Below are 27,278 nucleotides of genomic sequence, written 5' to 3' on the forward strand. Positions count from 1 at the left end.
CCTGGAAGTGGGGAAGGCATGTGTGGCGGATGGAATTGAGTGTACCAGTGTGGAGATAAGACAGAGAGAGTGCAGAGAATTCATTCATTTCAACTTTGTTTCTCCAATTCTGAGCCCGGTACACAGTAGTTTTTCAGTGTTTGTGTGATGAGTACATAAGAATAAAAAACAAGATCTTTGGGGATCTGTGCCAAGGAGGGAGGGAGGTGAGACTGGGAGGTGACTGAGAATCTGAGGCAAAAATGAAGAAGAAAGGGCTTGCCTTGAGAGGTCACACACTTAAAAATTTCCAGAGGCCAGCCAAGCTCTTTCCCTGTTTAAAAGTAGCAACTGCTTTTTAGCTTACTTTTTCCATGTGGGAACCTGGCCTCACTTCGCCTCAGAAATTTCCGATTTTCAAGAGGAGCCGAAAGTTGAGGTTTATGTGAAATCTCACTGTTTTAAAATGTTGACAACTAAGAAAAATTTCAAGCCATTTTTTGAGTCAATGTGGCAGAAGTTCCAGTTTGGGACCTCTGACCTAAATAATTTAAGAAATCCAGAGGGTGAGTGAGAGATTCAGTGTATGTGGAGAAGAGTGGTAGAGGAGAGAAGGCAGGAAGGTCGATTTTAGAATATAGAAATTTCAAACAAGGGCATGGCTTCTTTCCTGAGTTCTAGTTTAATTTGTTCAGCTACCTGCTGGACATCTTCACAGGAATATTCTGCGGTATTTCCTCAAAGACAAACAACTAAAAGTGAATGCTTCATTCATTCCAAACCTAAATCCTCTTCAGGTGTTGAAATATTTTTCATAGTATCTAGTTGCACTGGCTTAAAACAGATAGTTACATCTTATTGTAAACAGATAGTTACATCTTATTGTATTAGTAACATTATTTAATAGGTATAGGGTTTCAGTTTTACAAGATGAAATGTGTTACTGAGATGAATGGTAGTGAATGTATTTAATACCACTGAATTGTATACTTAAAAATGGTTAATTGGTAAATTTTGTTATGTGTAATTTACCACAATAAAACATTATTTACAAAAACCAAATAGCTATTTAAAATTTTTCTACTTTTTTATTCAATTTCCAGTATATTATTGGGGACTTTTGATTTTGTTTCTGTAATAAGTTTCATTCATGCTGTTCTCTTGCAATTTTTTTTTTGTTCTCCTTCTTAGTTCAGGTGTGATTATTGTAGCTCCAAATACTTCCACAGGGCATGCATTCCTTGTATTGTTGTAAGAGTCACTTTTCTAAACAGGGAGTCTTATTATGAATGCCAGTACTTAATGGAGCTCTTATAATGCCAGAAATATAAGATGTCAGTTCTGTAAGCAGCATACTTTACATGAATTATTTCATTTAATTCGTACATAGCTCTATGAGGAAGGCACTGTTAATTACTTTTTATGTGTGAGAAAACAGACTGAGAATTTTTAGGACCACAGGCTAAGAAATGGTGGAACTGGGATTCAAAATAAGAAACTGTTTGCCCACAGAGTCCTCATTTCACTCCCTTGCTCCAATCTTTAGGACCCCCTAAGTTGTTTAGGCAATGGAAACAGGCCAAGTAAGTGGCACATGGTTCTCCAAGTGCAGGGTATGCATTGGCAGGATATGTAATAGCCAGTCACCAGACTTGTCTGGAGCAGTGGTCAGGGACTTTTACTGTTTACTGGCATCACCTAAAGAGCTTTTAAAATAAGCTGATGCCTAATCTGACCCCCTCACCCTGCAACCAGCCGAAACAAGCTCTGGGAATGGGGCCCAAGTGACTACTTTTAAATGCTCCCTAGATGATTCTACTTGACAGCCAGGGTTGAGAACCATTGGTTCCAGAATATGGAGTATGTACGATGGGAGGTCAGGGAGGGGAATGCAATAGTAGGAAATAATATTGGAAAAGTAGGTTATTTTGACATTTGCCTGCCATTCTTTGGTCTGTTGGATGTTTCTGAAGCCATATTGTGTCTATGGTTGAGCATGTAAAAAACAAAAACAACAAACAATTGGGTTCAGGTACAATGTGTCAATCAAATTGGAAAGAAGAACAAAATGCATCTGGTGGTATACTATGATACTACTTTGGTGTTGACCTCAGGCACTTGCTTGGCTCTCTTGAGCCTTGGGAGAACAGGAAGGCTGTAGAACCACAGGTTTGGATCCAGGTGCTACTTTGTCTCTTGTGTAGTCATGCCTGAATAGTTACAATATGAAAGATATATTTTATTGTACATGTAGAGCATTATATTTGCCCCACACTCATATATGTATCCATTGGTTATTTAGTAATATCTTCTAGTGTAGTTCTGTGGATATTAAAAATATTTCTTTATAAAATGATACTAAATCTGATAGGGTTGATAACCACTGATTTTAAATAAAAGGTTCAGTAGAAATTAGTGTTAATAACAATATGATTCCCTATTGAAATATTTCAACAGTTATGTCTCTTAAAAATTTCTTTATGGTATAGGGAATTTCATTTGATACAATAATTTATGTGGATAGTTTGACCATTTTTATTTTGGGACATTAAATCATGGAAGCTATTCTTATTAACAAGTACAGTGCTTCCTAAGCACATTATTTACATTTGCATTTATTTATTACAACAACCTCATTGAGATAATTGATATTATTTCTCAGAGAGGAAAGTATGGCTTGTGGTTTAAGGAATTTACTCAGGATCACACAGCTACTAAAACACAGAATGTCTAACTCTGAATTCCAAAGCCCATGCTCTTTAATAATTATGACAGTCTAGCCCGGGCCATTTTGGACTTCTAAAAGATAGCTTCTGGGTCATGACATAAGAATTGGATACAGTTAATTTGTTGTGCAAGGGGTGCAGTATTTAAGGATATCTTGGGCCTCTTTTTTTTTTTTTTTAAAGGACTGTATAGTATTTACTTAATTGGTCATCAGATTTAATTTTTCAAGCTTGGTAAAGCCAACTGGATCTAAGTGTTAACCTCTTATAACAGTAATTTTGCTAAAGATGCTACTTGGTGATGATTGCTTACGTGTTTATTGGTGTGCTGTGATTTTATTGTGAAAGCTTGACAGTGTAAAACATTTGAGAATCTATTTTGGTAGAAAAATTTTACTCAAGAAATAAAGACACTAAGGATATGCTAACTACTAGTTGGAAGGTCTTCAGTATTCTCAAAGATCTATACCATTAAGAATAAATAGTGAGCCCTGGCCGGTTGGCTCAGCGGTGGAGCCTTGGCCTGGCGTGCGGGGGACCCGGGTTTGATTCCCGGCCAGGGCACATAGGAGAGGCACCCATTTGCTTCTCCACCCCCACCCCTCCTTCCTCTCTGTCTCTCTCTTCCCCTCCCGCAGCCGAGGCTCCATTGGACCATTGGAGCAGGGATGGCCCGGGCGCTGGGGATGGCTCCTTGGCCTCTGCCCCAGGCGCTGGGGTGGCTCTGGTCCCAGAGGGGCAGAGCATCGCTCCCTGGTGGGCGTGCTGGGTGGATCCCAGTCGGGCGCATGCGGGAGTCTGTCTGTCTCTCCCCGTTTCCAGCTTCGGAAAAATGCAAAAAGAAAAAAAAAAAGAATAAATAGTGAGACTTCATTTAGTTCTTTGTGTTTTTCTTTCTGAAATAAAATGGGCTTGATATGTATCATTCGTGTAAGTAATAAGTTAATTTTTTGAATCAAGCACACTGTAGATCATGAAAATAGCCATTTAAGAAATATGTCAAGCATTTTAGGTGTAATCTTATGTATTCTAGAGGAAAATCTTGTTCCCTGTTAAATGCTTAAGCATTATAAGTTTCATAAAACAATGTTTTGAGTACCTTTATGGCACTCCCAAGATTAGTGGTAGCTACCTAATGGGTTGATTGTTCTAGATTTAAAATGATTACTACATCCTTATTATGCCTAAGTAATCTTCTCTTTTTTTCTGAATTCAGTACATTTAAAGTTGAAGTTTGCTGCTAAGGATGGCAGACCCAGATGTCCTCACCGAGGTTCCTGCAGCATTGAAGAGGTTAGCCAAGTATGTGATCCGGGGGTTTTATGGCATTGAGCATGCTTTGGCCTTGGACATCTTGATCCGGAACCCCTGTGTGAAAGAGGAGGATATGCTGGAGCTGCTCAAGTTTGATCGGAAGCAACTTCGATCAGTTTTGAATAATTTAAAGGGAGACAAATTCATCAAATGCAGAATGAGAGTAGAGACTGCTGCAGATGGGAAAACCACTCGCCATAACTACTACTTTATCAATTATCGTACTCTTGTTAATGTGGTAAAATATAAATTGGACCACATGAGAAGGAGGATTGAAACTGATGAGAGAGATTCCACCAACCGGGCTTCCTTCAAATGTCCTGTCTGTTTTAATACTTTTACGGATTTAGAAGCTAATCAGCTCTTTGATCCCATGACAGGTGAGACTTTTCCAGTTTATGAATCTTTTAGATAACTTTTAAAAGTAAAACATATATCCTTTTCCTTGAATTGATTCATCTAATTTTTATTTTTTATTATTTACTTATTGATTGATTTTTTTGTTTTTAGAGAGAAACCTTGATTTGTTGTTCCACTTTGTTGTGCATTCACTGATTGCTTGCTTCCTGTATGTGCCCTGACGGGGGGTCAAATGCGCAACCTTGGTGGATCTGGACCACGCTCCAACCTGGACAGGGCCCTCTAGTGTTTAACCCTTTGGGTAGTGAGCTTTTTTCATGGTCACTGACCCCCAGGAGTGAGTTTTTTTTTTCTTCAAAATATGAAATTAGTTCCAGTTACAGTTTTATTAACTTAAAATCATGTTTGTTTTGATAAGCAATTTATGGAAACAAGAATATACATTTGTCTTTTATTAATGTTGCCTTACACATTTTTAAAACAAAAATGTACAATCGTACTCTGGATGATCAGAAGGCACGAGGATGTACATGAATGTTTGTAATACTCAAAGGGGTTAAACTAATCATGCATATCATTATAAAAGTGAATGGATTGGCATGAATCATCACAGGTCTTTCTTATTCTTACTGTTCTGTTTTACTGTCATTCTACTTTTAGAAGCTCTTACAAAGCCTTTCTCCTTCACAAGGGAGTGTACTCTTCCACCCATGGCCTTCCTACCTGTGGCCTTCCCACCTTTCTCCACCCCTTATTTATAGCTACATCCTAATCTGAAGGATTGATTTCTCTACCACTTTGAGGCTATTCTGCGCTTCAGGATGATGCTCTAACCAACCAAGCTATCCGGCCAGGACAAGGCTATTCTGGAAACTTTACTTTTGACCTCTTCATTCAGCAAATATTTGAGCACCTACTTGTGCCAGTTACTGGCAGACAGTTACAATACAGTGTATATAGATGTTTTGTCACTGGAAGATACTGTCAGGAGTACATAGCTAGGGCATCTCATCTGGAAAACTTCTGAAAAGCTTAAGTAACAGTTGAGACCTAAAAGATGAGAGTAAGCCAGATGAAATGAGAGGGGCACCTTTTCCAGGTTAACAAGTAGATAGATATTTAATCTCTTCGTCATTCATTAGTGGAAGAAAATTGTCAATAAGATATGTAATTTGCTTCATTTAATAATGCTATTTTTAAGGATTTTATCAACCAGAATTTACAAAACACATTTTCTAAAAGTATATATCTAGCATTAACATGAAAAACTTTAAAATGCTGGGTTGTATGGTTATTTTATCATTTGTGAACTGGTAAATAGACTGTAGCAGTGGATCAATTTGATATTTTCGAGAGGTAAAAATGTATAGAAAGAGCCATTGCTATTAAGTTAGATTGTCCCTTTGTTATGGTGAATTCAGGAGTATATAGGTTACTTTTTAAATTCTAGATCTGCCTTTTAAACTATGAAAAATGTAACTGAAACTCTTACACATGAAATTTTTTTTTCATAAAAAGTTACAGATTTATGTGCATGGTTAATTTTCTAACTTTTGTATGTTATGTATTGTACATTAAAATTTTTCAAAATTATTTTTAAATGGGAAATGATCTCAGTGTTAAATAAGATTATTAACCAAAAGAGCTAGTAGCCTATGACCTTTTCTTTCTTTATTTACCGTGAAGCTATCATTTTGGATGAAAAGTCATTTAAAGAATTCCCATTTGTGCTAAGTGCTTATTTTGTCTGAACCTGTTTACCTTGAACAGGCTTAACTAGGAAAGATCTTGGTTATAAGAAAATCTTAACCATCTTGAGAATAAGAATTGCTTGAGGAAATTGTAGAATATGTCTGAAGCTCTTTCGAAATAGATTGGGAAAACCTCATGATTTTTGCTGTTCACTCTAACAGTTTTCTTAAAGGAGCTCTGGGTTTTGGTTTTGTGATTCTCTGCAGATGTTGGTATTACATGGTCCTCTTCATCACTCTTGACTGCAGTGGAAGCTGTAATCCAGTCCCTCAGAGAGGGTAACTTAAGTAATGTGCTTCTACTACATTTATGCATCATTTGATTTTTATTTAATTTTATGAAGCTTCTAAAAGGAAATTACTCTACTACTTATATATCCATATTTAGGAGTCTGATCCATGATGCTCTTTGAATTTCACCTAAGCTTAGTGTCTGAATGAAGCTAGTTGTAATCAATAGGTGGGTGGCCGGTGGAAGAGATGGCCTAATATCCAAATATAGTCAGGGCTACTTGAATCAGGGAGTTGCAACAGGGTTTTTAGGACGTACCAGAACATTTTATGAAAGAGAGCTGAAATTGATATAGTTGTTCTGTGGCCAGTCTGAAATAAGACTTTTTTTTTTTTTTTTTTTTTTACAGAGAGAGAGAGAGAGAGAGGGATAGACAGGGACAGACAGACAGGAACGGAGAGATGAGAAGCATCAATCATTAATTTTTCGTTGCGCATTGCAACACCTTAGTTGTTCATTGATCGCTTTCTCATATGTGCCTTGATCGCAGGCCTTCAGCAGACCGAGTAACCCCTTGCTCGAGCCAGCGACCGTGGGTCCAAGCTGGTGAGTTTTTGCTCAAACCAGATGAGCCCGCGCTCAAGCTGGCGACCTCGGGGTCTCGAACCTGGGTCCTCGGCATCCCAGTCCGACGCTCTATCCACTGCGCCACTGCCTGGTCAGGCTGAAATAAGACTTTTTAATGTGAAGATTATGATTAGCATGAAAGTGGAAAGAAGGGGTTTGAGGACAACTAAAATAAGTCATATTAACCTTGGTATTACTTGGGGGGGTGGGGGGGGGGATGCCCTGGAGAATGTTCTTGCCTTTTGATTATAATTTGGCTTTTCCTTTGAACTTCCCTTTAAGAAGAGAATGTACTGATTGGGTGATATGAGACCCAGTCTTGTCAGTTTTGTTTTGTTTCTCACTATTCATAACTTGATAACCTCCTGTGGTATATACAGGAGTTTCTCTTTTGAAGCTTTTTCTCTCTGCTCCCTGTTTTGCTCAGTATTCATTCTCTTTCCTCTCATTTTCCAGAAGATGGGAAATAAATATTTGGTATGTTTATCAGAGGAGGAAGGGGGGACTTCTTCTGCTGTAATATAAGGCTTTCTTTAAATTAATAGATTACAGTTTTCATTCTATGTTCAGTATGTGCAGTCTTGTACAAAGCTATTCTGTTTCCTGTTTGCTGTTGAAGATTAACAATATTTCTGACCAGATGATGAGGGGGTATCTGATGGGCCATCTGCATTCCCATCTTACAGTTACTAGGCAAACGGTTACATTAGCGAATAGGAGGTATTCAGGAGTTAGAGCTGAAGCCTTCTATTACTGATCCCCTGATAAAAGTTCTTAAGTCAAAGGTACGGGCTGCTCTCTGACACTGGATGGTAATAGTGACTCCTAGATGAGTGTCTGGAAATGCTGGGCTCAGGAAACTCTTGAGTCAAGCAAGAATAACATTTTATCAAGGTTAATTCATACATTAGCCAGAGATCTTCCTACTTCAGTTTATAGCTTTCCCCTCTCTTTTCTCTTAAAAAAAAAAATTATAGGTTTTCTCCATACTTTCCATTTTGGTTTTGCCTTAGGTGTTCGAGTTCAATTCTTTCCTGATGTTTGATGGTTTTATGTGTGAAGTAATAGAAAAATATATATTGGTCTCTGCCCAGTTCCTTGGACAGATCTCCTAAAACCCTTGTAATTTCTTAAGTGATAATAGCACTGGAGCATCTCTTGTGCTGTTTGGTCTCTGCCCCCTGTTTCTGACATAGGGCTCATGGAAAGAGGCCTGGGTGATAGGAATGTCTTTTGTTCTAGTGAGGCAACTCTAGTGGGTTTCTGGATGAGGGCTGGTCACCGAAAGACCAAGTCATGATTAGAAGCTTGGAACTTTTATCCCTGTCCCTTCTTCTCTTGAGACAATAATCCATTACGCCTATGTGAGGATGACTCCATGAACTCCCCGAAGTATGAGATCTGAAGAGCGTCCAAGTTGGTGAACACATGGAGGAGCTAGGAATGTGGCATGCCTGGACGGGGCGTGGGAGATCTGAGCGCCTCCCACATGCTTGCCCTGCACAGCTCTTTGATCTAGTTATTCATCTGTATCCGTTATCACATCCTTTAATAAACTGGTAGACATAAGTGTTTCCTTGAATTCTGGAGCTGTTTTAGCATATTAACCGAACTCAAAGAGTGAGGATCATGAGGACCTCTGCTCTATATCCAGTTGGTCAGAAGTACAGGTGATAACCTGGGCTTGCAACTGGTTTCTGAAATGGGGGCAGGTGAGCAGCCTTGTGGGACTGAGCCCTTAGCCTGTAGAATCTGATGCTATTCAACAGTGTTAGAATTGAGCTGAATGGTAAGACACACAGCTGGTATTACAGAGAATTTCTTGGAGGGAGGTAAGACCTGCACACATTTGGTGACCAGTAGTGTCAGAAGTGAAGTATTATGTGTGACTAGTAAAGGAGACGTGGGGAAGAGACACAAATAGAGAAGAACTGGGCTTTTCCCTACATAGAAAGGGGGAAAGAAATGAAAAAAAAAAAAAAAAAAGGGGGGAAAGACCACTTTTTCCGTTACAATATGTATAAATACTTATTTCATTAAAATGGAATTGCCTAGCCTTAGCCCACTGGCCTCTGGTTTCAGAAACTTGATAAGGCAAAACTAGCTCTTTTACCTCCTGAAATATTGGGGTTTTCTGTTATCAAAACAAAGGCAATATGACATGAAATTCCTCAGATCAGCAAAGTAGCATCTTGTGGTTCATAAATGAATGGTTTTAGATTTAGTAAGCTTTCTGACCAGGTAAATAGACTTAGTAATTCTACTTCAGCAATCTCAGCCATGGTGATTTAGTTAGTGGCACTATTAAATTCAGCAACATGCTTCCCCAAAAGGGAGGGGGAGATTGTATTTGCTTTTTAGATGTTAAAGCTGGATAATCTGGAAATGACTGTATTTTCCAATTTTTTTTTTTTTTTGTATTTTTCTGGAGTTGGAAACAAGGAGGCAGACAGCCTTCCGCATGCGCCCGACCGGGATCCACCTGGCATGCCCACCAGGGGGCGATGCTCTGCCCATCTGGGGCGTTGCTCTGCTACAACCAGAGCCATTCTAGCGCCTGGGGCAGAGGCCACAGAGCCATCCTCAGCATCCAGGCCAACTTTGCTTTAGTGGAGCCTTGGCTGCGGAAGGGGAAGAGAGAGACAGAGAGGAAGGAGAGGGGGAGGGGTAGAGAAGCAGATGGACGCTTCTCCTGTGTGCCCTGGCTGGGAATCGAACCTGGGACTCCTGCACGCCAGGCCGATGCTCTACCACTGAGCCAACCGGCCAGGGCCATATTTTCCATTTTTAATTAAAAAATTATGCAGCCATAAAGCCAGAAAAAATTTGAAGAGAAAATATTGCCTATAAAACCACTAGCTTTTGCATATTACCTATAAAAACTACTGGCTTTTATATATTACTGGTAGCCAAAAATAGTTTGTGATCTCTTGGTTCTTAATGTACCAAACTCCTATCTCTATCTAGTGTTCAAAAAATGTTTTAATAGATGTAATTCCACCCCCACCCATTTTTCTTCCTATACGTTTTCAGCATTTTGATTTTATCTATTTTTCCAAGTGTAGATACAATGCTTGGAATCCTTGGAATTCCTGCTCCAGTTTTTTCTTAAGGATTATCAATGGTGGGAATATTGGGTGGAAGACTATACGGTCGTTTTACGGCTTCTATAAAGGCATACATGGTGCTGTTGTTAATTGTGGATAGAATAAAATTTGTTAGGTGGTTGAATTAGAAACAGTTTGGGTGCACCTGTTACTGAAATCACCTAGCGATCTGGGAATCCTATTTTAAATAAATATCGAAATAAATTTATAAAAAGGAAATCTTGTAAGTATGTAAAATTTTAGGACTAAGAAGTTAGAGATTATTTTGTCCATTTTGCCTCATCTGATTATGTGGGGGTGCATGTATACACGCCTGTGCTGTGCTGTAGGGTTTGCAGTGTTCTTACAAAGTATAAATAAGCCTAGGGCTGTGTAAATTCTAGGACACTTTAGGTTGAATATTAGGGGAAAATCTCATAGCTTTCATGGAGATTCAGCTTGTTTTGTGTAGCTCCATAAAAATAATGTAGAGACAAATTTTAGAATTAGTGTAAAAGAAGTCTTTAATAAGTAACTCTTTTTTTAAAATTAATTTTACTAGGGTGACATCAATAAATCAGGGTATGAATGTTCAAAGAAAACATGTCCAGGTTATCTTGTCAAACAATTATGTTGCTTACCCATCACCCAAAGTCAGATTGTCCTCTGTCACTTTCTATCTAGTTTTCCTTATACCCCTCCCCCTCCCCCTTTCCCTCTCCCTCTCCCCGCACCCCCCCCCCCCCCCGTAACCACCACACTCTTACCAATGTCTCTTAGTCTCGATTTTATATCCCACCTACGTATGGAATAATGCAGTTTCTGTTTTTTTCTGATTTACTTATTTCACTTCGTATCATGTTATCAAGATCCCACCATTTTGCTGTAAATGATCCGATGTCATCATTTCTTATGGCTGAGTAGTATTCCATAGTGTATATATGCCACATTTTCTTTATCCAGTCATCTATTGAAGGGCTTTTTGGTTGTTTCCATGTCCTGGCCACTGTGAACAATGCTGCAATGAACATGGGGCTGCATATGTCTTTAAGTATCAGTGTTTCTGAGTTTTGGGGATATATACCCAGTAGAGGGATTGCTGGGTCATATGGTAGTTCTATTTTCAGTTTTTTGAGGAACCACCATACTTTCCTCCATAATGGTTGTACTACTTTACAGTCCCACCAACAGTGAATGAGGGTTCCTTTTTCTCCACAGCCTCTCCAACATTTGCTATTACCTGTCTTGTTAATAATAGCTAATCTAACAGGTGTGAGGTGGTATCTCATTGAAGTTTTGATTTGCATTTCTCTAATAACTAATGAAGATGAGCATCTTTTCATATATCTGTTGGCCATTTGTATTTCTTCCTGGGAGAAGTGTCGGTTCATGTCCTCTTCCCATTTTTTTATTGGATTGTTTGTTTGTTGTTGAGTTTTATGAGTTCTTTGTGTATTTTGGATATTAGGCCCTTATCTGAGCTGTTGTTTGAAAATATCATTTCCCATTTAGTTGGCTGTCTGTTTATTTTGTTATCAGTTTCTCATGCTGAGCAAAAACTTCTTAGTCTGATGTCCCATTCATTAATTTTTGCCTTCACTTCTCTTGCCTTTGGAGTCAAATTCATAAAATGCTCTTTAAAACCAAGGTCTATGAGTTTAGAACCTATGTCTTCTTCTATGTACTTAATTGTTTCAGGTCTTATATTTAGATCTTTGATCCATTTTGAATTAATTTTAGTACAAGGGGACAAACTGTAGTCGAGTTTCATTCTTTTGCATGTGGCTTTCCAGTTTTCCCAGCACCATTTGTTGAAGAGGCTTTCTTTTCTCCATTGTGTGTTGTTGGCCCCTTTATCAAAAATTATTTGACCATATATATGTGGTTTTATTTCTGGGCGTTCTATTCTGTTCCGTTTGTCTGAGTGTCTATTTTTCTGCCAATACCATGCTGTTTTGATTGTCATGCCTCTATAATATAGGTTGAAGTCAGGTATTGTGATGCCCCAGCTTCATTCTTTTTCTTTAGGATTGCTTTGGCTATTTGGGGGTTTTTATAGTTCCATATAAATCTGATGATTTTTTGTTCCATTTCTTTAAAAAATGTCATTGGAATTTTTATGGGAATTGCATTAAATTTGTATATTGCTTTGGGTAATATGGCCATCTTGATTATATTTATTCTTCCTAACCAAGAACAAGGTATATTCTTCCATCTCATTGTATCTTTTTCGATTTCCCTTAACAATGGTTTATAGTTTTCATTATATAAGTCCTTTATATTCTTTGTTATGTTTATTTCTGGGTATTTTTTTTGTTGCAATCGTGAAGGGGATTATTTTTTTGAGTTCATTCTCAAATGTTTCATTGTTGGCATATAGAAAGGCTAAAGACTTTTGTATGTTAATTTTGTATCCTGCGACCTTACTGTATTGGCTTATTGTTTCTAGTAGTCTTTTTGTGGATTCTTTGGGGTTTTCAATGTATAGGATCATATCATCTGCAAAAACTGATACCTTTACTTCTTTTCCGATATGGATGCCTTTTATTTCTTTGTCTTGTCTGATTGCTCTGGTTAGAACCTCTAGTACCACGTTAAATAAGAGTGGAGAGAGTGGACAACCCTGTCTTGTTCCTGATTTAAGGGGGAAAGCCTTCAGTTTTGTGCCATTTAATATGATATTAGCTGATGGTTTATCATATATGGCCTTTATCATGTTGAGATATTTTCCTTCTATACCCATTTTGTTGAGAGTCTTAAACATAAAATTGTGTTGTATTATTATTTTATCAAAAACCTTTTCTGCGTCTATTGATAAGATCATGTGGTTTTTGTTCTTTGTTTTGTTGATATGGTGTATTACGTTAACCGTTTTATGTTCTTCAATTTTTTGGAAGACTTTCAGTAGAATACGAACCAAGTCTTCTTTGAATGTTTGATAAAATTCGCTAGTATAGCTATCTGGGCCTGGACTTTTATTTTTGGGGAAGTTTTTAATAGTTTTTTCTATTTCTTCTCTACTAATAGGTCTGTTTAGGCTTTCTGCTTCTTCTTGACTCAGTCTAGGAAGGTTGTATTGTTCTAGGAATTTATGCATTTCTTCTAGGTTGTTGAATTTAGTGGCTTAAAGTTTTTCATAGTATTCTACAATAATTTTTTGTGTATCTACGATGTCTGTGGTGATTTCTCCTCTTTCATTTTGGATTTTGTTTATATGAGTTCTTTCTCTTTTTACCTTGGTAAGTCTTGCCAGGGGTGTGTCAATTTTGTTGATCTTTTCAAAGAACCAGCTCCTTGTTCTATTAATTTTTTCTATAGTTTTTCTGTTCTTTATTTCATTTATTTCTGCTCTGATTTTTATTATCTCCTTTCTTCGACTGGTTTTGGGTTGTCTTTGTTCTTCTTTTTCTAGTTCTTTAAGGTGTGAAGTTAAGTGGTTCACTTGGGCTCTCTCTTGTTTGTTCATATAGGCCTGAAGTGATATGAACTTCCATCTTATCACTGCTTTTGCTGCATCCCATAGATTCTGATATGTCGTATTGTCATTTTCATTTGTCTGTATATATCTTTTGATCTCTGCGCTTATTTCTTCTTTGACCCATTCATTTTTTAAAAGTATTTTGTTTAGTTTCCACATTTTTGTGGGGTTTTTTTCCTCTTTTTTGCAGTTGAATTCTAGTTTCAAGGCTTTATGATCAGAAAATATGCTTGGTACAACTTCGATTTTTCTGAATTTGCTGATATTGTTTTTGTGGCCGGACATATGGTCAATTCTTGAGAATGATCCAAGAGTACACTGGAGAAAAATGTATACTCTGTCACTTTGGGATGGAATGTCCTGTAGATGTCTATCATATCCAGGTGTTCTAGTGTTTTGTTTAAGGCCAATATATCTTTATTGATTCTCTGTTTGGATGACCGATCTAGAGCCGACAGCAGTGTATTGAGGTCTCCAAGTATGATTGTATTTTTGTCAGTTTTTGTTTTAAGGTCAATAAGTAGCTGTCTTATATATTTTGGTGCTCCTTGGTTTGGTGCATATATATTAAGAATTGTTATGTCTTCTTGATTTAGTGTCCCCTTAATCATTATGAAATGGCCATTTTTGTCTCTGAGTACTTTTGCTGTCTTGTAGTCAGCCTTATCAGATATGAGTATTGCTACGCCTGCTTTTTTTGGATGTTATTTGCTTGGAGTATTGTTTTCCAGCCTTTCACTTTGAATTTGTTTTTATCCTTGTTGCTTAGATGAGTTTCTTGTAGGCAGCATACCGTTGGATTTTCTTTTTTAATCTGTTCTGCTACTCTGTGCCTTTTTATTGGTGAGTTTAATCCGTTTACATTTAGTGTAATTATTGACACTTGTGAGTTCCCTATTGCCATTTTATACATTGCTTTCTGTTAGTTTTGTGTCTTGTTTGATCCTTCTCTTTTGTTTTTCTATCTTTTGTTTTTATTTGGTTGTATTTTATACATCTTTCCTTCGTTGCTATCTTTTTTAAATCATGTGCTTCTGTGGTGGTTTATTCAATGGTGGTTACCATTAAGTAATGAAAAGGGTTCCCACCCTGTTCATTGTAGTGCACTATCTTGTGAGTACTTTTGCACTCCATCGTCCTTTGCTACTGTTAATCTCCATCCTCTCCCCCCCCTTTTTTTGTTGTTGTCACAGTTTAAATTTGGTTTTATTGTGTTCTTGGTGGAGCTTTTACTTGTGGTTTTTTTTTTTTTTTTTTTTGTTCTTTGTATCTGGTTGTAGAACCCCCTTTAGTAATTCCTAGAGTGGGGGTTTTCTGATGATAAATTCCCTCATCTTTTCTGTATCTGTGAATGTTTTTATTACTCCTTCGTATTTGAAGGATAGCTTTGATGGGTATAGTATTTGTGGCTGAAAGTTCCTCTCTTTCAGGACTTTAAATACTAGGGTCCATTCTCTTCTAGCTTGTAGAGTTGAGAAATTCTACATTTCTGTTGAGAAATCTGATAATAATCTAATGGGCCTTCCTTTATATGTTGTATTCTTCTTTTCCCTGGCTGCCTTGAGAATTTTTTCTTTGTCATTGGTTTGTGCCAGTTTCATTATGATGTGCCTTGGAGTAGGTTTGTTAGGGTTAAGAAAACTCGAAGTTCTGTTTGCTTCTTGAATTTGAGGCTTTAATTCTTTCCACAGGCTTGGGAAGTTCTCATCTATTATTTGTTTGAATATGTTCTCCATTCCATTTTCTCTCTCTTCTCACCCTGATATACCTATTATTCTTATGTTATTCTTTTTGATGGAGTCAGACAATTCCTCTAGGGCTATCTCATTTTTATTTAATTTTTGAGTCTCTTTCTTCTTCTCTCTGTTGTGCCTCAAGTTGCTTGTCTTCTATTTCACTAATCCTACCTTCTATCTGGTCTGTTTTATTAGCTAAGCTTGTTACCTCATTTTTCAGCTCGTGAATTGAGGTTTTCATCTCTGTTTGATTTGTTTTTATAGTTTCAATTTCCTTGGTAATATATTCTTTGTGTTCATTGAGTTGTTTTCTGAGCTCCCTAAATTGCCTTTCTGTGTTTTCTTGTATAGCTCTGAGTATTTTTAAGATTTCTATTTTAAATTCTCCGTCATTTAGCTCCAAGATTTCTAATATATTAAGTTTTTTCTCCATAGATTTTCCTCATCTATCTGTGTTACCTCTTTTTCTTTTGTATCCATGATGTTTCAATTTTCTCTTCCTTAATGGCATCTGAGGGTGGTTTTGTTGATAGTTTTAATGAGAATTAATAAAGAATAAAAAGTTACAAAAATAAAAATAAAAAATAAAAAAGGATTTAAAAAAAAATTAAAAAAAAAAAAGTTATTTCCCACCTGCTTTTTTTCCACTCCTCTCCTCTCTCCTCCTTCTTGAGAAAATCTTGTGGTGAACTGTGTATTATATTGTGCTAAATAGAACAAACAATACTTATAATGGAGGGCCTGAATTGGGGAGAAGTAATAAAGGGGCAAAAAAAGGGAGTATGGACCCACAAAATGCAAAATAGGAAAAAATTTGGGTCAAGAATAAAATGATTTGCTTTTAGGTGTTGGTTGACTGAGAGATATAATGAGAGGGATAAGAGGGAAACAGGAAAAAGGGGGGGAATTAAAAAATTACTATTGTATTTAGTAGAACAAGAACTAGATAAAATGGAGAGCCAGGGTTGGGAGCACTGTTAGTGAGTTAAAAAAACGAAGTAAAAAAAACCCCAAAATGCCACACACATAAGTTTGAGTCCCAGATAAAATAATTTGTTCATTATTGAGGATTGAATGAGAGGAGATGTAAAGCAGAAAGGAAGAAACCAATATAGAGGGAGAAAAGAAAGAGAAGAGAGAGAAAAAAAAGAGGGAACCACTAAAAGAAGAAAAAAGAAAAAGCGGAGAGAGAGAGAGAGAGAGAGAGAGAGTTAAGGGTTTTGGAGTGGAACCTTCATAGAGAGAAAGGAAGAAGAAAGAAAAGATAATGGAAGATGTAACACTTATGGGTAGTGTAGTTCAAGGAGAGGAGAGAGTAAGACCGGCAGAGAATTAAACAACCAAATTGGAAGAGGAAAAAAATAATCAAGACATGAAGATAAGAGAAACAAATGAACAAATATAATAAAATGGGATAGGTTATAAAGTCTGTGGATTATTCTTGATTTTGAGAGGTTATCTTCTTGCTTTTTCTTTTCTCTCCCTCTTCCTGGTCGGTGACTCTGTACCCCGGGTTCTGCCCCTGTGGCACGCTTAGGTAGAGATTTGCAGTATATAAGTCTCTATGGCAATGTCATATATTGGGCTCCAGTCTCGTTGGCAGTCGAGGCTCATTAGCATTTGTAGGCTCCGACAGTGAGGGAGTCCATGTTCTTGGAACCTCTCTCCTAGTCTTTCCTTCCTGAATTAGTAGCCTGATAATCTAGCTATGGGGTTGCTGCTTCCTCTGCCTGGGGAGCAAGAGCCTCAAAGAGCTGGCAAATCCCCACTCGATTCCCACTCCGCGCAGAGCTCTGGGTAGGGCTCTATCAGTCAGAGCTGCTAGCATAATCAGGTGGGGCTTCCACCCACACAAAGACCTCTGACTCTGCCCCTCTGTCCGGTAACACGGGCGGGCGCCAACTCCCAGGGCACTTGGAGGAATCTCTCGCTCACTATCTGCACGCACAGACCGGGATATGGAGCAGGCCGCCTCTCACTCCGAATGAGACCCTCGCCCGCACGGAGAAGTTCCAACGTTGGAATTAGCTCTCGCTCCCTCCCTGTGTGTGGCTTTTTCGGGGTGCTGGGGCGGCCCCGAGATTCTGCTTTCGGCCCACACAAAGGCCCCAACTCTGCCCCTCTGTAGGGTAACACGGGCGCCTACTCCCCGGGCTCTAGGAGGAATCGCTCGCCCACTATCTGCGCGTGCCCACCAGGAGATCAGGACGAATGGCTGTCCCAAGCGCCTTTCTTTGTCTGGATTTGGTGCGAGTGTTAGCTTGTATTGACTGGGTTGCCACAGGCACAGTTTTTTCTCGGCTTGGATCTTCGTGCCACAGCCTGGTTCGGCTGTTTGTGCTGCGGCCTGGATCTATTCACCCCCTTTGCCCACCTTAGTTCCTATACTCTCAGTCCCCAGTGAAAGAAGCCCTTATTTAGGTTAGTGAGGAAGGCGGAGTGTTTCTTACTCCTTATTTCCCTTAGTTCCTATACTCTCAGTCCCCAGTGAAAGAAGCCCTTATTTAGGTTAGTGAGGAAGGTGGAGTGTTTCTTACTCCTTATTTCCTTCAGGATTTGATTATATATTTAGCCAATTTTTTGCTTGACCATACCTTCGTGTGTATTGCAGAACATCTGGAGGCTCCAAGGATAGATTTTTCTGTTTCTGGTTGTAGATCTTGTTGAGTTTTGGGGGAGATTTATCAGTATCACTCCTTATAGCGCCATTACTGTGACGTCATAATAAGTAACTCTTAAAATAAGTATCTAATAAGTAAGTTTTAAAGATAGACAATACAAATATTGATCAATCTACGACCTATGCAACTTACGACCATTTGACTTGACGACCACAATCGCTAGCCACGACTGCTCCACGTCTGGCAGCGCAAGCATTGCCCAGCTGGGTGTACGACAGTGCGGACCAGCTTCCGGCAGCACTACCATCTCCGCGTGCACCATTTCAACTGTTATCCCAGACTCGGTACAGCAATTTGTGTTTTGTGTCTTGGGTATTTTTCATCAAACCCCTCCCAAGATGTCTACCAAGATGAAATTGTCTTTGCAAATATTAAACCAGTTGTACTGGTAATGCAGTGTTTTACTTAAACCTGATGAATATAAAAATAAGAAACAAAATGGTGTAGAGATGATACAAATGGCATAAAATGAACAAAGAAAATTATTATAATAACAATAATGGAAGAAAATTATGATACAATATGACTTAAAGATTTTTATAACATCATTTCACAGTACTGTACATATAGCCTACTCAACTTACGACCAAATCATGTTACGACCAGTCTGTCGGATCCAATCATGGTCCTAAGTTGAGCACTAGCTGTAATGAGAATTGTTGGAGTCCTAGTGGTTAGTTCTGAGTCACTCAGAATGTTCAAGCAAACTTCATGTCTACTTGAGATATTCATGTATAAATTTGGGACTAAATCAGGACTGCCTTCCTGCCTTGTAATACATGCAAAGCTTTTTGTTTATAGACAGATCAGTTTTCTTATTAAAATTCCTCTTCAATTCCCTTAATCTAACATTTTTAGACTTAACAGTCCTATATTTATGAGACTTTTAAAGATTTATTAGTGTTTATCTTTACAGAGCAGGCTACGTTTTCTTGTCTTCATCTCTTTCTACTTAAGACAGGAGATGTCCTATAAAAGCAATGTTTTTAATTCCTGAACTGCTAAAAACACAAGCAAATAGAAAAAATTTTTTCTAGGATTATTTTGCTTAATTGCTGAGTTGTAATCTTGCCCAGGATGGGTTCATTAAACCATGATTCTAGAAAGCTTAAAGGTATGGATTTTGGGGAAAGGGGGGTGATTATTAGAACAAGTTAAAAAAATAAAAACAAGTATGGAAAGAAGAAACAAATGTCTTACCTCTTTTATTCCCCACCACCCAAAAAATACCCTTTAGGTTGGATTCTTAAAAAGTTTTTGCTGTGTTTGGGCTTGCAGATTTGAGAGCTTTTTTAAAAAAAGTCATTTACATTTTCTTTTTTGTGTTTTGATCCTGATTATATAGGAACTAATTTACTTGTGAAGAGTTCATTTTAGTTTTGATGCTGGCATACAGTATTCTATTGATTACCATTTTTCAAGTAGTCATATCAAAACCACAGACTTTTTGCCTGCTCACTGCATGTTGAGATGAATTTGATTTAGGTCTAATTTATAGAATTTATTGTTAGCCTTAGTATTCACCCAAGTACCATACTTAAAAACGTTGTTTTCCCTCCCAGGCATAGTATATTTTCCTTTTATAAGAAGAGTTACAGAATTAGAAATGATGCATGATTAGACCAAATCCAGATGTGTCCATTTAAGGGAGGCCAGAGGCCAATTTCATTGTTAAATTGAGTTTGGAGTGTGTGATGTGTTATTGTGTATGTCATTAATATATTTGAGATCTTCTGAATTTGAAAATACATTAAACCTGCTTATTTTTTTTCCTTTTGCAGGCAAATGAATGATTATTTTACAGAGATAGGTGTTCTGTAGTGACTTGTTAAAGGATGATTTTTTTAAAGTCCTTTTTATTATAGGTAAAATAGTATAAATATATAACTATGTACCTGTCCTATCTGTTAGCATTTTATAATAGTAATTCCTTATTTTCCCCCTTTTATTGAATTTATTGGGGTGACACTGGTTAACAAAATTATACAGGTTCCAGGTGCACAATTCTACAACACATCAGTACACTGAATTGTGTTCAGTGTACCAAGTCAAGTCTCCATCCATTACTGTTATCCCCCCAAACCCTTCTTTACCTCTACCCAGATTCCCTCCCGATAGCAATTCCTTTTTCCATACATTTCCCTGTGCCCAATTTTTATTTATTTGTTTATTTATTTTGGAGGGACAGACAGACAGGGAGGAAGGGAGAGAGATGAGAAGCATTAAGTCATACAACTAGTGCTCGACTTACGACCACCATTGGATCTGTCATAACACAATTTGGTCGTAAGTTGAGTAGGTTAAATGTACAGTACTATGAAATGATGTTATAAAAATCTTTGTCATATTTTATCATAATTTTCTTTCATTATTGTTATATATCAAATTTCTTTGTTGATTTTATGCCATTTGTATCATCTCTACACCATTTTGTTTCTTATTTTTACATTCATCAGGTTTAAGTAAAATACTGCATTACCAGTACAACTGGTTTAATATTTGCAAAGACAATTTCCTCTTGGTAGACATCTTGGGAGGGATTTGATGAAAAATATCCAAGACACAAAACACAAATTGCTATACCGAGTCTGGGATAACAGTTGAAGTGGTTCACGCGGAGATGGTAGTGCTGCCGGAAGCTGGTCCGCACTGTCGTATGCCCAGCTAGGCAATGCTTGCGCTGCCAGATGTGAAGCAGTCGTGGCTAGCGATTGTGGTCGTCAAGTCGAATGGTCGTAAGTTGCATACGTCGTAAGTCGATCAATATTTGTAGTTGTGGCACTTTTGTTGTTTGTTGTTTATTGATTGCTTCTTACACGTGCCTTCACCAGGGGGCTCCCGTCAAGCCAGTGACCTTGGGCTTTAAGCCAGTGACCATTGGGCTCAAGCCATTGACCATAGGATTGTGTCTTGATCCCGTGCTCAAGCCAGCAGCCCTGTGCTCAAACCAGATGAGCTCACACTCAAGCCAGCAACGTTTGGGTTTCGAACATGGGACCTCAGTGTCCTAGGTTAACACTATTCACACCGTGCCACCATTGGTCAGGGTCCCCTTGCCCAATAAGACTGAAGAAATATGTTTTATCAAATGAAGTTTGTGAATTAGAATAAAAAGTGACTTTTTGAGACTAGCATTTTATATATGTGTCTGAACATTTTGAGTTATGAAAGTTATAACAAAGGACTTGATAATGCTTTTTAAAAATTTTAAAAAGATTTTATTGATTGATTTTAGAGAGAGAAAAGAGAGAGAGAGAGAGAGGAAAGGGGGGGTGGGATGGAGCAGGAAGCGACAACTTGTAATAGTTGCTTCTTGTATGTGCCTTGGTCCGGCAAGCCCCAGGTTTTAAACTTGTGACCTCAGCATTCCAGATCGATGCTCTATCCACTGCACCACCACAGGTCAGGCAACTTGATAGTACTTTAAAAGAATAGCCCAAGAATGACTGTATAACTTATTTGTATTAGTTAAGAGGGAGTTGGGTAGTTTTAGTCAAAATAACATTTGTTTTCTTCTAAAAATACGTAACTAATATGTGAGTGTAAATTTAGAAAAACCTGTAAAATCAAATGGCAAACCTAATTTTTCCTCTCTATACTCTGCCATTCAACCCAATTCCCACTCTCACCATCTTCCAAAGTATTAACAGCTATTATGTTTTAGTTATCCTTCCAGTTCCTTCACTTATATCCTCTACCCTCTCAACACCAGCTGCCGCCCCCAAGCCCTTTTGAAATCTAAGAAAGCCAAGTGATCCTTATTGAGTATTTTGTTGTTTTAACAGCTTATGGTTATTAGTGCTTGGCCAACTTCTGATAGTATTGTCAGGGTTTTTTAGAGCACTTCTATTGGGTCCTTTTGCATAGTCAGTATATTCAGTTAACCTGTTATTTCCAGAAGGTGTTTTTTATTTCCTTTTTTCTCTTTTAAAGCAATGGTTATAAGAGAGTTAAGTGACAGTGTATTAGGATTTCAGAGCCCCGACTTCTAATCTTGGGCTATGTTAGTAACTATTAGCTTGGGCAAACCCATTAATCATTCTAGGCCTTTTTTTAGCATGTATAAAATGTTCAGTCTATTCTTTACCATATACAGTTTTTTCAACTCTAATTTCATAACACCCTTTGATTCAAAAATAGTTGACATTTTAAAAGTATAAAGGGGCTTGGGCTTGTTTTATCACTGCTCTTAGAAGATGATGTTAGTGAATTTTGGTTAATCTGAAAGTCTTGGTTAGGAATTGAAACTTGTGGTGATAGTAGTGTTGATCCAAAAAAAATGCTGTTTAATTATGCCATCTTCAGAAACACATTATGACATAGTGGAACATACTCACAATTTTTTGGCTGTCATGTTTTTCTAAGCTCCCCAGTTCACTCCCTTTCCCCATATATGCACAGTGTGTAAAATATTCAGTGGGAGGGGAAACTGTCCACCTATGCTGCCTGAGGTATATGTGGTGGTTGGATTTTTACAGTGTTGTAAAATTAATCCCATGTGTTAGTGATATGTCTTGAAATTTTAATTTCTTCGTTATCTTACTAAAATCCCAGGAGATTTAATTCTTCATTTTAACATGGAACTGTTAATCTTTTGTTTTATTACTTTTTCTTGGAAGCTTTTCAAATGAGGGTGAGTTTATTCAAAGTTTTTTTCATAGGCTTGTCCAGAAAATTATCTAAGCCATTATCTCTAGATTAGACTTTGCATTACTCTCAGCTTTCTGTCTTGCACAGCAGCCAGTGACCCTTCTAAAGAGCATGTCGGGTTATGTCACTCTTTTTTTCAAAATCTTCCAAAGGCTTTTCCCCTCACTCAGGAAAGTCAGAGTACTTAACAGAACTTATACAGTTTTTGGTCTACCTTTACTTCTCATTTTAGAGGCTTTATTTCTACCACACTTCCATCTTCACTCCACAACAGCCTCATTGACCATCTTATTTCTGTCTTGCATGCAGCAGACATGCCTTCACTTTCCTTGCCTTTTTACATGCTGTTTCCTCTTCCCCAAATGTCCCCATGACTGGTCTTTACTCACTCATTGCTGTATCAGAGAGGCTATCCCTGAGTTTCCTAGAGTAATATCCCTTTCTTTTTCTTTTTTTTTTTTAATTCAGTGAGAGGAGGGGAGGCAGAGACAGACTTCTGCATGTGCCCTGACGAGGATCCATCTGGCACACCCCCTAGGGGGGTGATCGATGCTCTACCCATCTGGGGCATTGCTCTGTTGCTCAGCAACCAAGCTCTACTTAGCACCAGAGACAGAAGCCCTGGACCCATATTCAGCACCGGGGGACCCACCTTCCCCATCTTCACCCACTTGCTCCAATTGAGCCACGGCTGTAGGAGTGGTAGAGAGAGAGAGAGAGAGGGAGAGAGAGAGGCAAGATGGGGAGAGGTAGAGAAGCAGATGGGTGCTTCTTCACTGTACCGAGACCAGGAATTGAACCTGGGACATCCACATGCTGGGCTAACACTCTACTGCTGAACCAACTGGCCAGGGTCAGAGCAATGTCCCCTTCTATCATCCTCCTTTTTCTTTCTCCTCTTTCCCTGCTTTGTTTTTCTTTTTATACTTATCAACACCTGATGTTATTTTGTGACATAACTACTCCCCACTGTCATGTGTGTTCCACAAAAGTGGCTCAGGAGATCATTGGCTGGACTTATTATTATTATTATTTTTTGTATTTTTCTGAAGCTGGAAACGGGAAGAGACAGTCAGACAGACTCCCGCATGCGCCCGACCGGGATCCACCCGGCACGCCCACCAGGGGCGACGCTCTGCCCACTTGGCTGGACTTATTGAGGCAGAAATCCTTAGTGGTGAGAAACCTTGGGACGTCAGCCTCACTGTGCCGGGGGGAGGGTCTGCAGCAGCAGACATTTAATCCTCCGTGTTCCTTAGCCAGCTTGAGGACTTGCTGCCCCGCGACTGCCACTGCAGCACCTGTCCGTGTCAAAGGCTTATTTTGATTTGGTTTTTTTTTTGTAGGAAAATGGCTGAATAATATTCCAGTTGCAACTAATACCTTTGACAAATTTTTGATAGTGAATTCTGGACATTAGCTGATAACACACTGCTCACAAAAATTAGGGGATATTTTATCGCTTCATATTCATTTTTGAAATATCCTCTATTTTTTGTGAGCAGTACATATACCTGAGGGAAGAGGGAGAAATACAGCCCTAAATTGGGGAATTGACTCATACTGTGCTTTTTGCCCAATTATAAAGTTCCAAAGCATTTTCCTCTTTTTAAACTAAGGAGCATTTCATTTCTTATCTCATTGTGGAGGGGCATGGACTTTCATTAGAAGCAGCCCGAGTCATGTAATTGAGACATCCATACACTACAGACTAGACAGCCTGCAAACATAGTTTGGAAATATCTATTTGTAGATCTTTTTTCTCCCTGTTTTTAATGCCTGTTAGTTACAACTAGATAAATTTTATTCTCCTGGCAAACTTGCTACATTAAGACTCAGCTAGCCCTGGCCGGTTGGCTTAGCGGTAGAGCGTCAGCCTGGCATGCGGGGGACCCGGGTTCAATTCCCGGCCAGGGCACACAGGAGAAGCGCCCATTTGTTTCTCCACTGCCCCCCTCCTTCCTCTCTGTCTCTCTCTTCCCCTCCCACAGCCAAGGCTCCATTGGAGCAAAGATGGCCCGGGTGCTGGGGATGGCTCCTTGGCCTCTGCCCCAAGTGCTAGAGTGGCTCTGGTAGCAACAGAGCGACGCCCCGGAGGGGCAGAGCATTGCCCCCTGGTGGGCAGAGCGTCGCCCCAGGTGAGCGTGCCAGGTGGATCCCAGTCGGGCGCATGCGGGAGTCTGTCTGACTGTCTCTCCCCGTTTCCAGCTTCAGAAAAATACAAAAAAAAAAAAAGACTCAGCTAAGTAAATGCCGCCTGTGTGGTAGGCCCTTAATATTTGTTAAATAAATTCTTTGTTACAAGTCCTCTCTCTGTTCCATATTTTAAGAAATTAGAGCCTATGTGCTATATATACATAGAGAAGGTTTCCTAAATTGTATCTGGCAGGGATGACAGATGTTGGGAAAGTTATATGTAATTTAGGATGGTACTGTGAATTTAGTCTTTTGAGTCAGAAAGATTTGTGTTTGAATCCAGACTTTGTGATTTTTTTTTTCTTCAGTTATGACCTAGTAAATTTAACCTTTGAGTCTTTATTCCCTCATATGTTAGATTTGGATAATACTGTTGACACACACTTGGCTATGATGAATATATGAGAATGTTTATGAAGTAACTTTCTTAGTTCTTTTGTGGTTTGTGAATGTAGATGATCAAACATATGTGCTATTACTGAACTCTTTTTCCTTTTCCTTTTAATCTCATCATTTGTCAAACTGCCTGAAGAATCTTTTTTTTTTTTTTTTCTGAAGCTGGAAACGGGGAGACACAGTCAGACAGACTCCCACATGCGCCCGACCGGGATCCACCCGGCACGCCCACCAGGGGCGACGCTCTGCCCACCAGGGGGCGATGCTCTGCCCCTCCGGGGCGTCACTCTGCCGAGACCAGAGCCACTCCAGCGCCTGGGGCAGAGGCCAAGGAGCCATCCCCAGCGCCCGGGCCATCTTTGCTCCAATGAAGCCTTGGATGCGGGAGGGGAAGAGAGAGACAGAGAGGAAGGAGGGGGGGGGGGGGGTGGAGAAGTAAATGGGCGCTTCTCCTATGTGCCCTGGCCGGGAATCGAACCCTGGTCCCCCGCACGCCAGGCCGACGCTCCACCGCTGAGCCAACCGGCCAGGGCCTGCCTGAAGAATCTTTATAGCCTTCATTTTCTCCCTGCTGCCACATTTTTGGATCTAGCATGTACGTTCTCTTTGGTTTGAATCTGCTGTTTCCAGTTTCTGCCTACTTGGTTTTATGAGTGGTAAGGGGAAGATGGCGAAGAGCTATGAGCTTTAAGTACAGGTCTTCCTGTCCTGCTTGAGTAGTATCTTCTGTGCACGGTACTTAGTGCAGAGTGATCCAGTTACAAGAACTGGGGTATTTATCATATTGATTGCTTAACAGTAGCACTCCACTAAGAGAATGCATTAGAATTCCATGTGGAACTTTTAAAATTTACATTTTTGGGCCTCATTCCAGAGCTGTTGAATCAGCATCTCTGGGGTGGACCTGGGTGTTAATTAAAAATTTCACTAGTGAATTTTATGAAAACACTTAGTTAAGAACTGGCTTAACTAAGTATTGGAAGACCATCTCAAGCCAATAAGGCAGATCACTTTTTATAAATATTAGTTTTGATGACCTCATGTTCTTCTCCAAAATCTTTCAATCACTTTTGTGTTACTAAAGAAGAAAGTCAGAAGAAGCTTGGCATTCAAGACTGCTTATGGCAACTATAGTTTATCTATCCTGTTCTTTTTTTACCATTCTTTTTGATAACTATATTTCCTTTTTTTTTTTTAATTCAGTGAGAGGAAGGGAGGTAGAGAGACAGACTCCTGCATGAGCCCCTGCTGGGATCCACCTGGCAAGCCCACTAGGGGTCAACGCTCTGCCCATCAGGGGCGTGTTGCTCTGTTGATCAGCAGCTGAGATTTTTTAGCTCCTGAGGCAGGCCATGGAGCCATCCTCAGTGCCTGGGGCCAGCTCACTCCAATTGAGCCATGGCTGCAGGAGGGGGAGAGAGAGAAAGAGAGAGAGAGAGAGAGGAAGAGAAGCGAGAAGGGGTGGGGTGGAGAAGCAGATGGGCGCTTCTCTCTTGTGCCCTGACCTGGAATCAAACCTGGGACATCCACATGCAAGGCTGATACTCTACCGCTGAGCCAACCAGCTAGGGCTTTGATAACTATTTCTAATAGACTAATTGTAATTATCATTATTTTCAACTATCTACTTCTCTTATGATGATCTAGAATGTCTTGTTCTCTTCCCCCTTCCCTTGATCTCTAATAACTACTTTTCTTCTAAAGCCTACTTCAAAGGCATACTTTCTCCATAAACCTTTCCTGGTGCCCTCAGCTAGAAGTCACGTTCCCTCTTTTAACTTCAAAATATTTATATACTTTATTTTTGCACTAATCCCAGATCATGTTTATCTCTAGATACCTTTGATCTCTGCTAAACTAAGTTTGTTGATGACAGATTCTGTGTTCCACCTCCACTGACTCAGTAAAATGGTACTTTGTACATAGTATGTGCTAAGTTTCCCACTCCCATCTCTGATTTGGGGAAAGCTTATGTGTTGTTTTTTAATGTTTAGTGAAATTTATCAAAATGTCGCTGGTATGTTAAACTAGCCTTAAATCACTATCCATAAAAATGTAGAATTTCT

The 27,278-nt window shown here is 39.0% G+C and overlaps 1 protein-coding gene across 1 annotated transcript in view; it reads left to right on the plus strand.

Annotated features, from left to right (window-relative positions):
• Positions 1 to 27,278, plus strand: part of GTF2E1 (general transcription factor IIE subunit 1) — a 56,689-nt gene that overhangs the window by 1,043 nt on the left and 28,368 nt on the right. Inside the window, exon 2 of the mRNA XM_066240764.1 lies at positions 3,922 to 4,399. Within this exon, the coding sequence (XP_066096861.1) occupies positions 3,952 to 4,399 (448 nt within the window). The 5' untranslated portion in view covers positions 3,922 to 3,951. The remainder of the gene's footprint in view (positions 1 to 3,921; positions 4,400 to 27,278) is intronic.

Source organism: Saccopteryx bilineata, chromosome 8 (assembly GCF_036850765.1).
Source record: "Saccopteryx bilineata isolate mSacBil1 chromosome 8, mSacBil1_pri_phased_curated, whole genome shotgun sequence".
Classification (NCBI taxonomy): Eukaryota; Metazoa; Chordata; class Mammalia; order Chiroptera; family Emballonuridae; genus Saccopteryx; species Saccopteryx bilineata.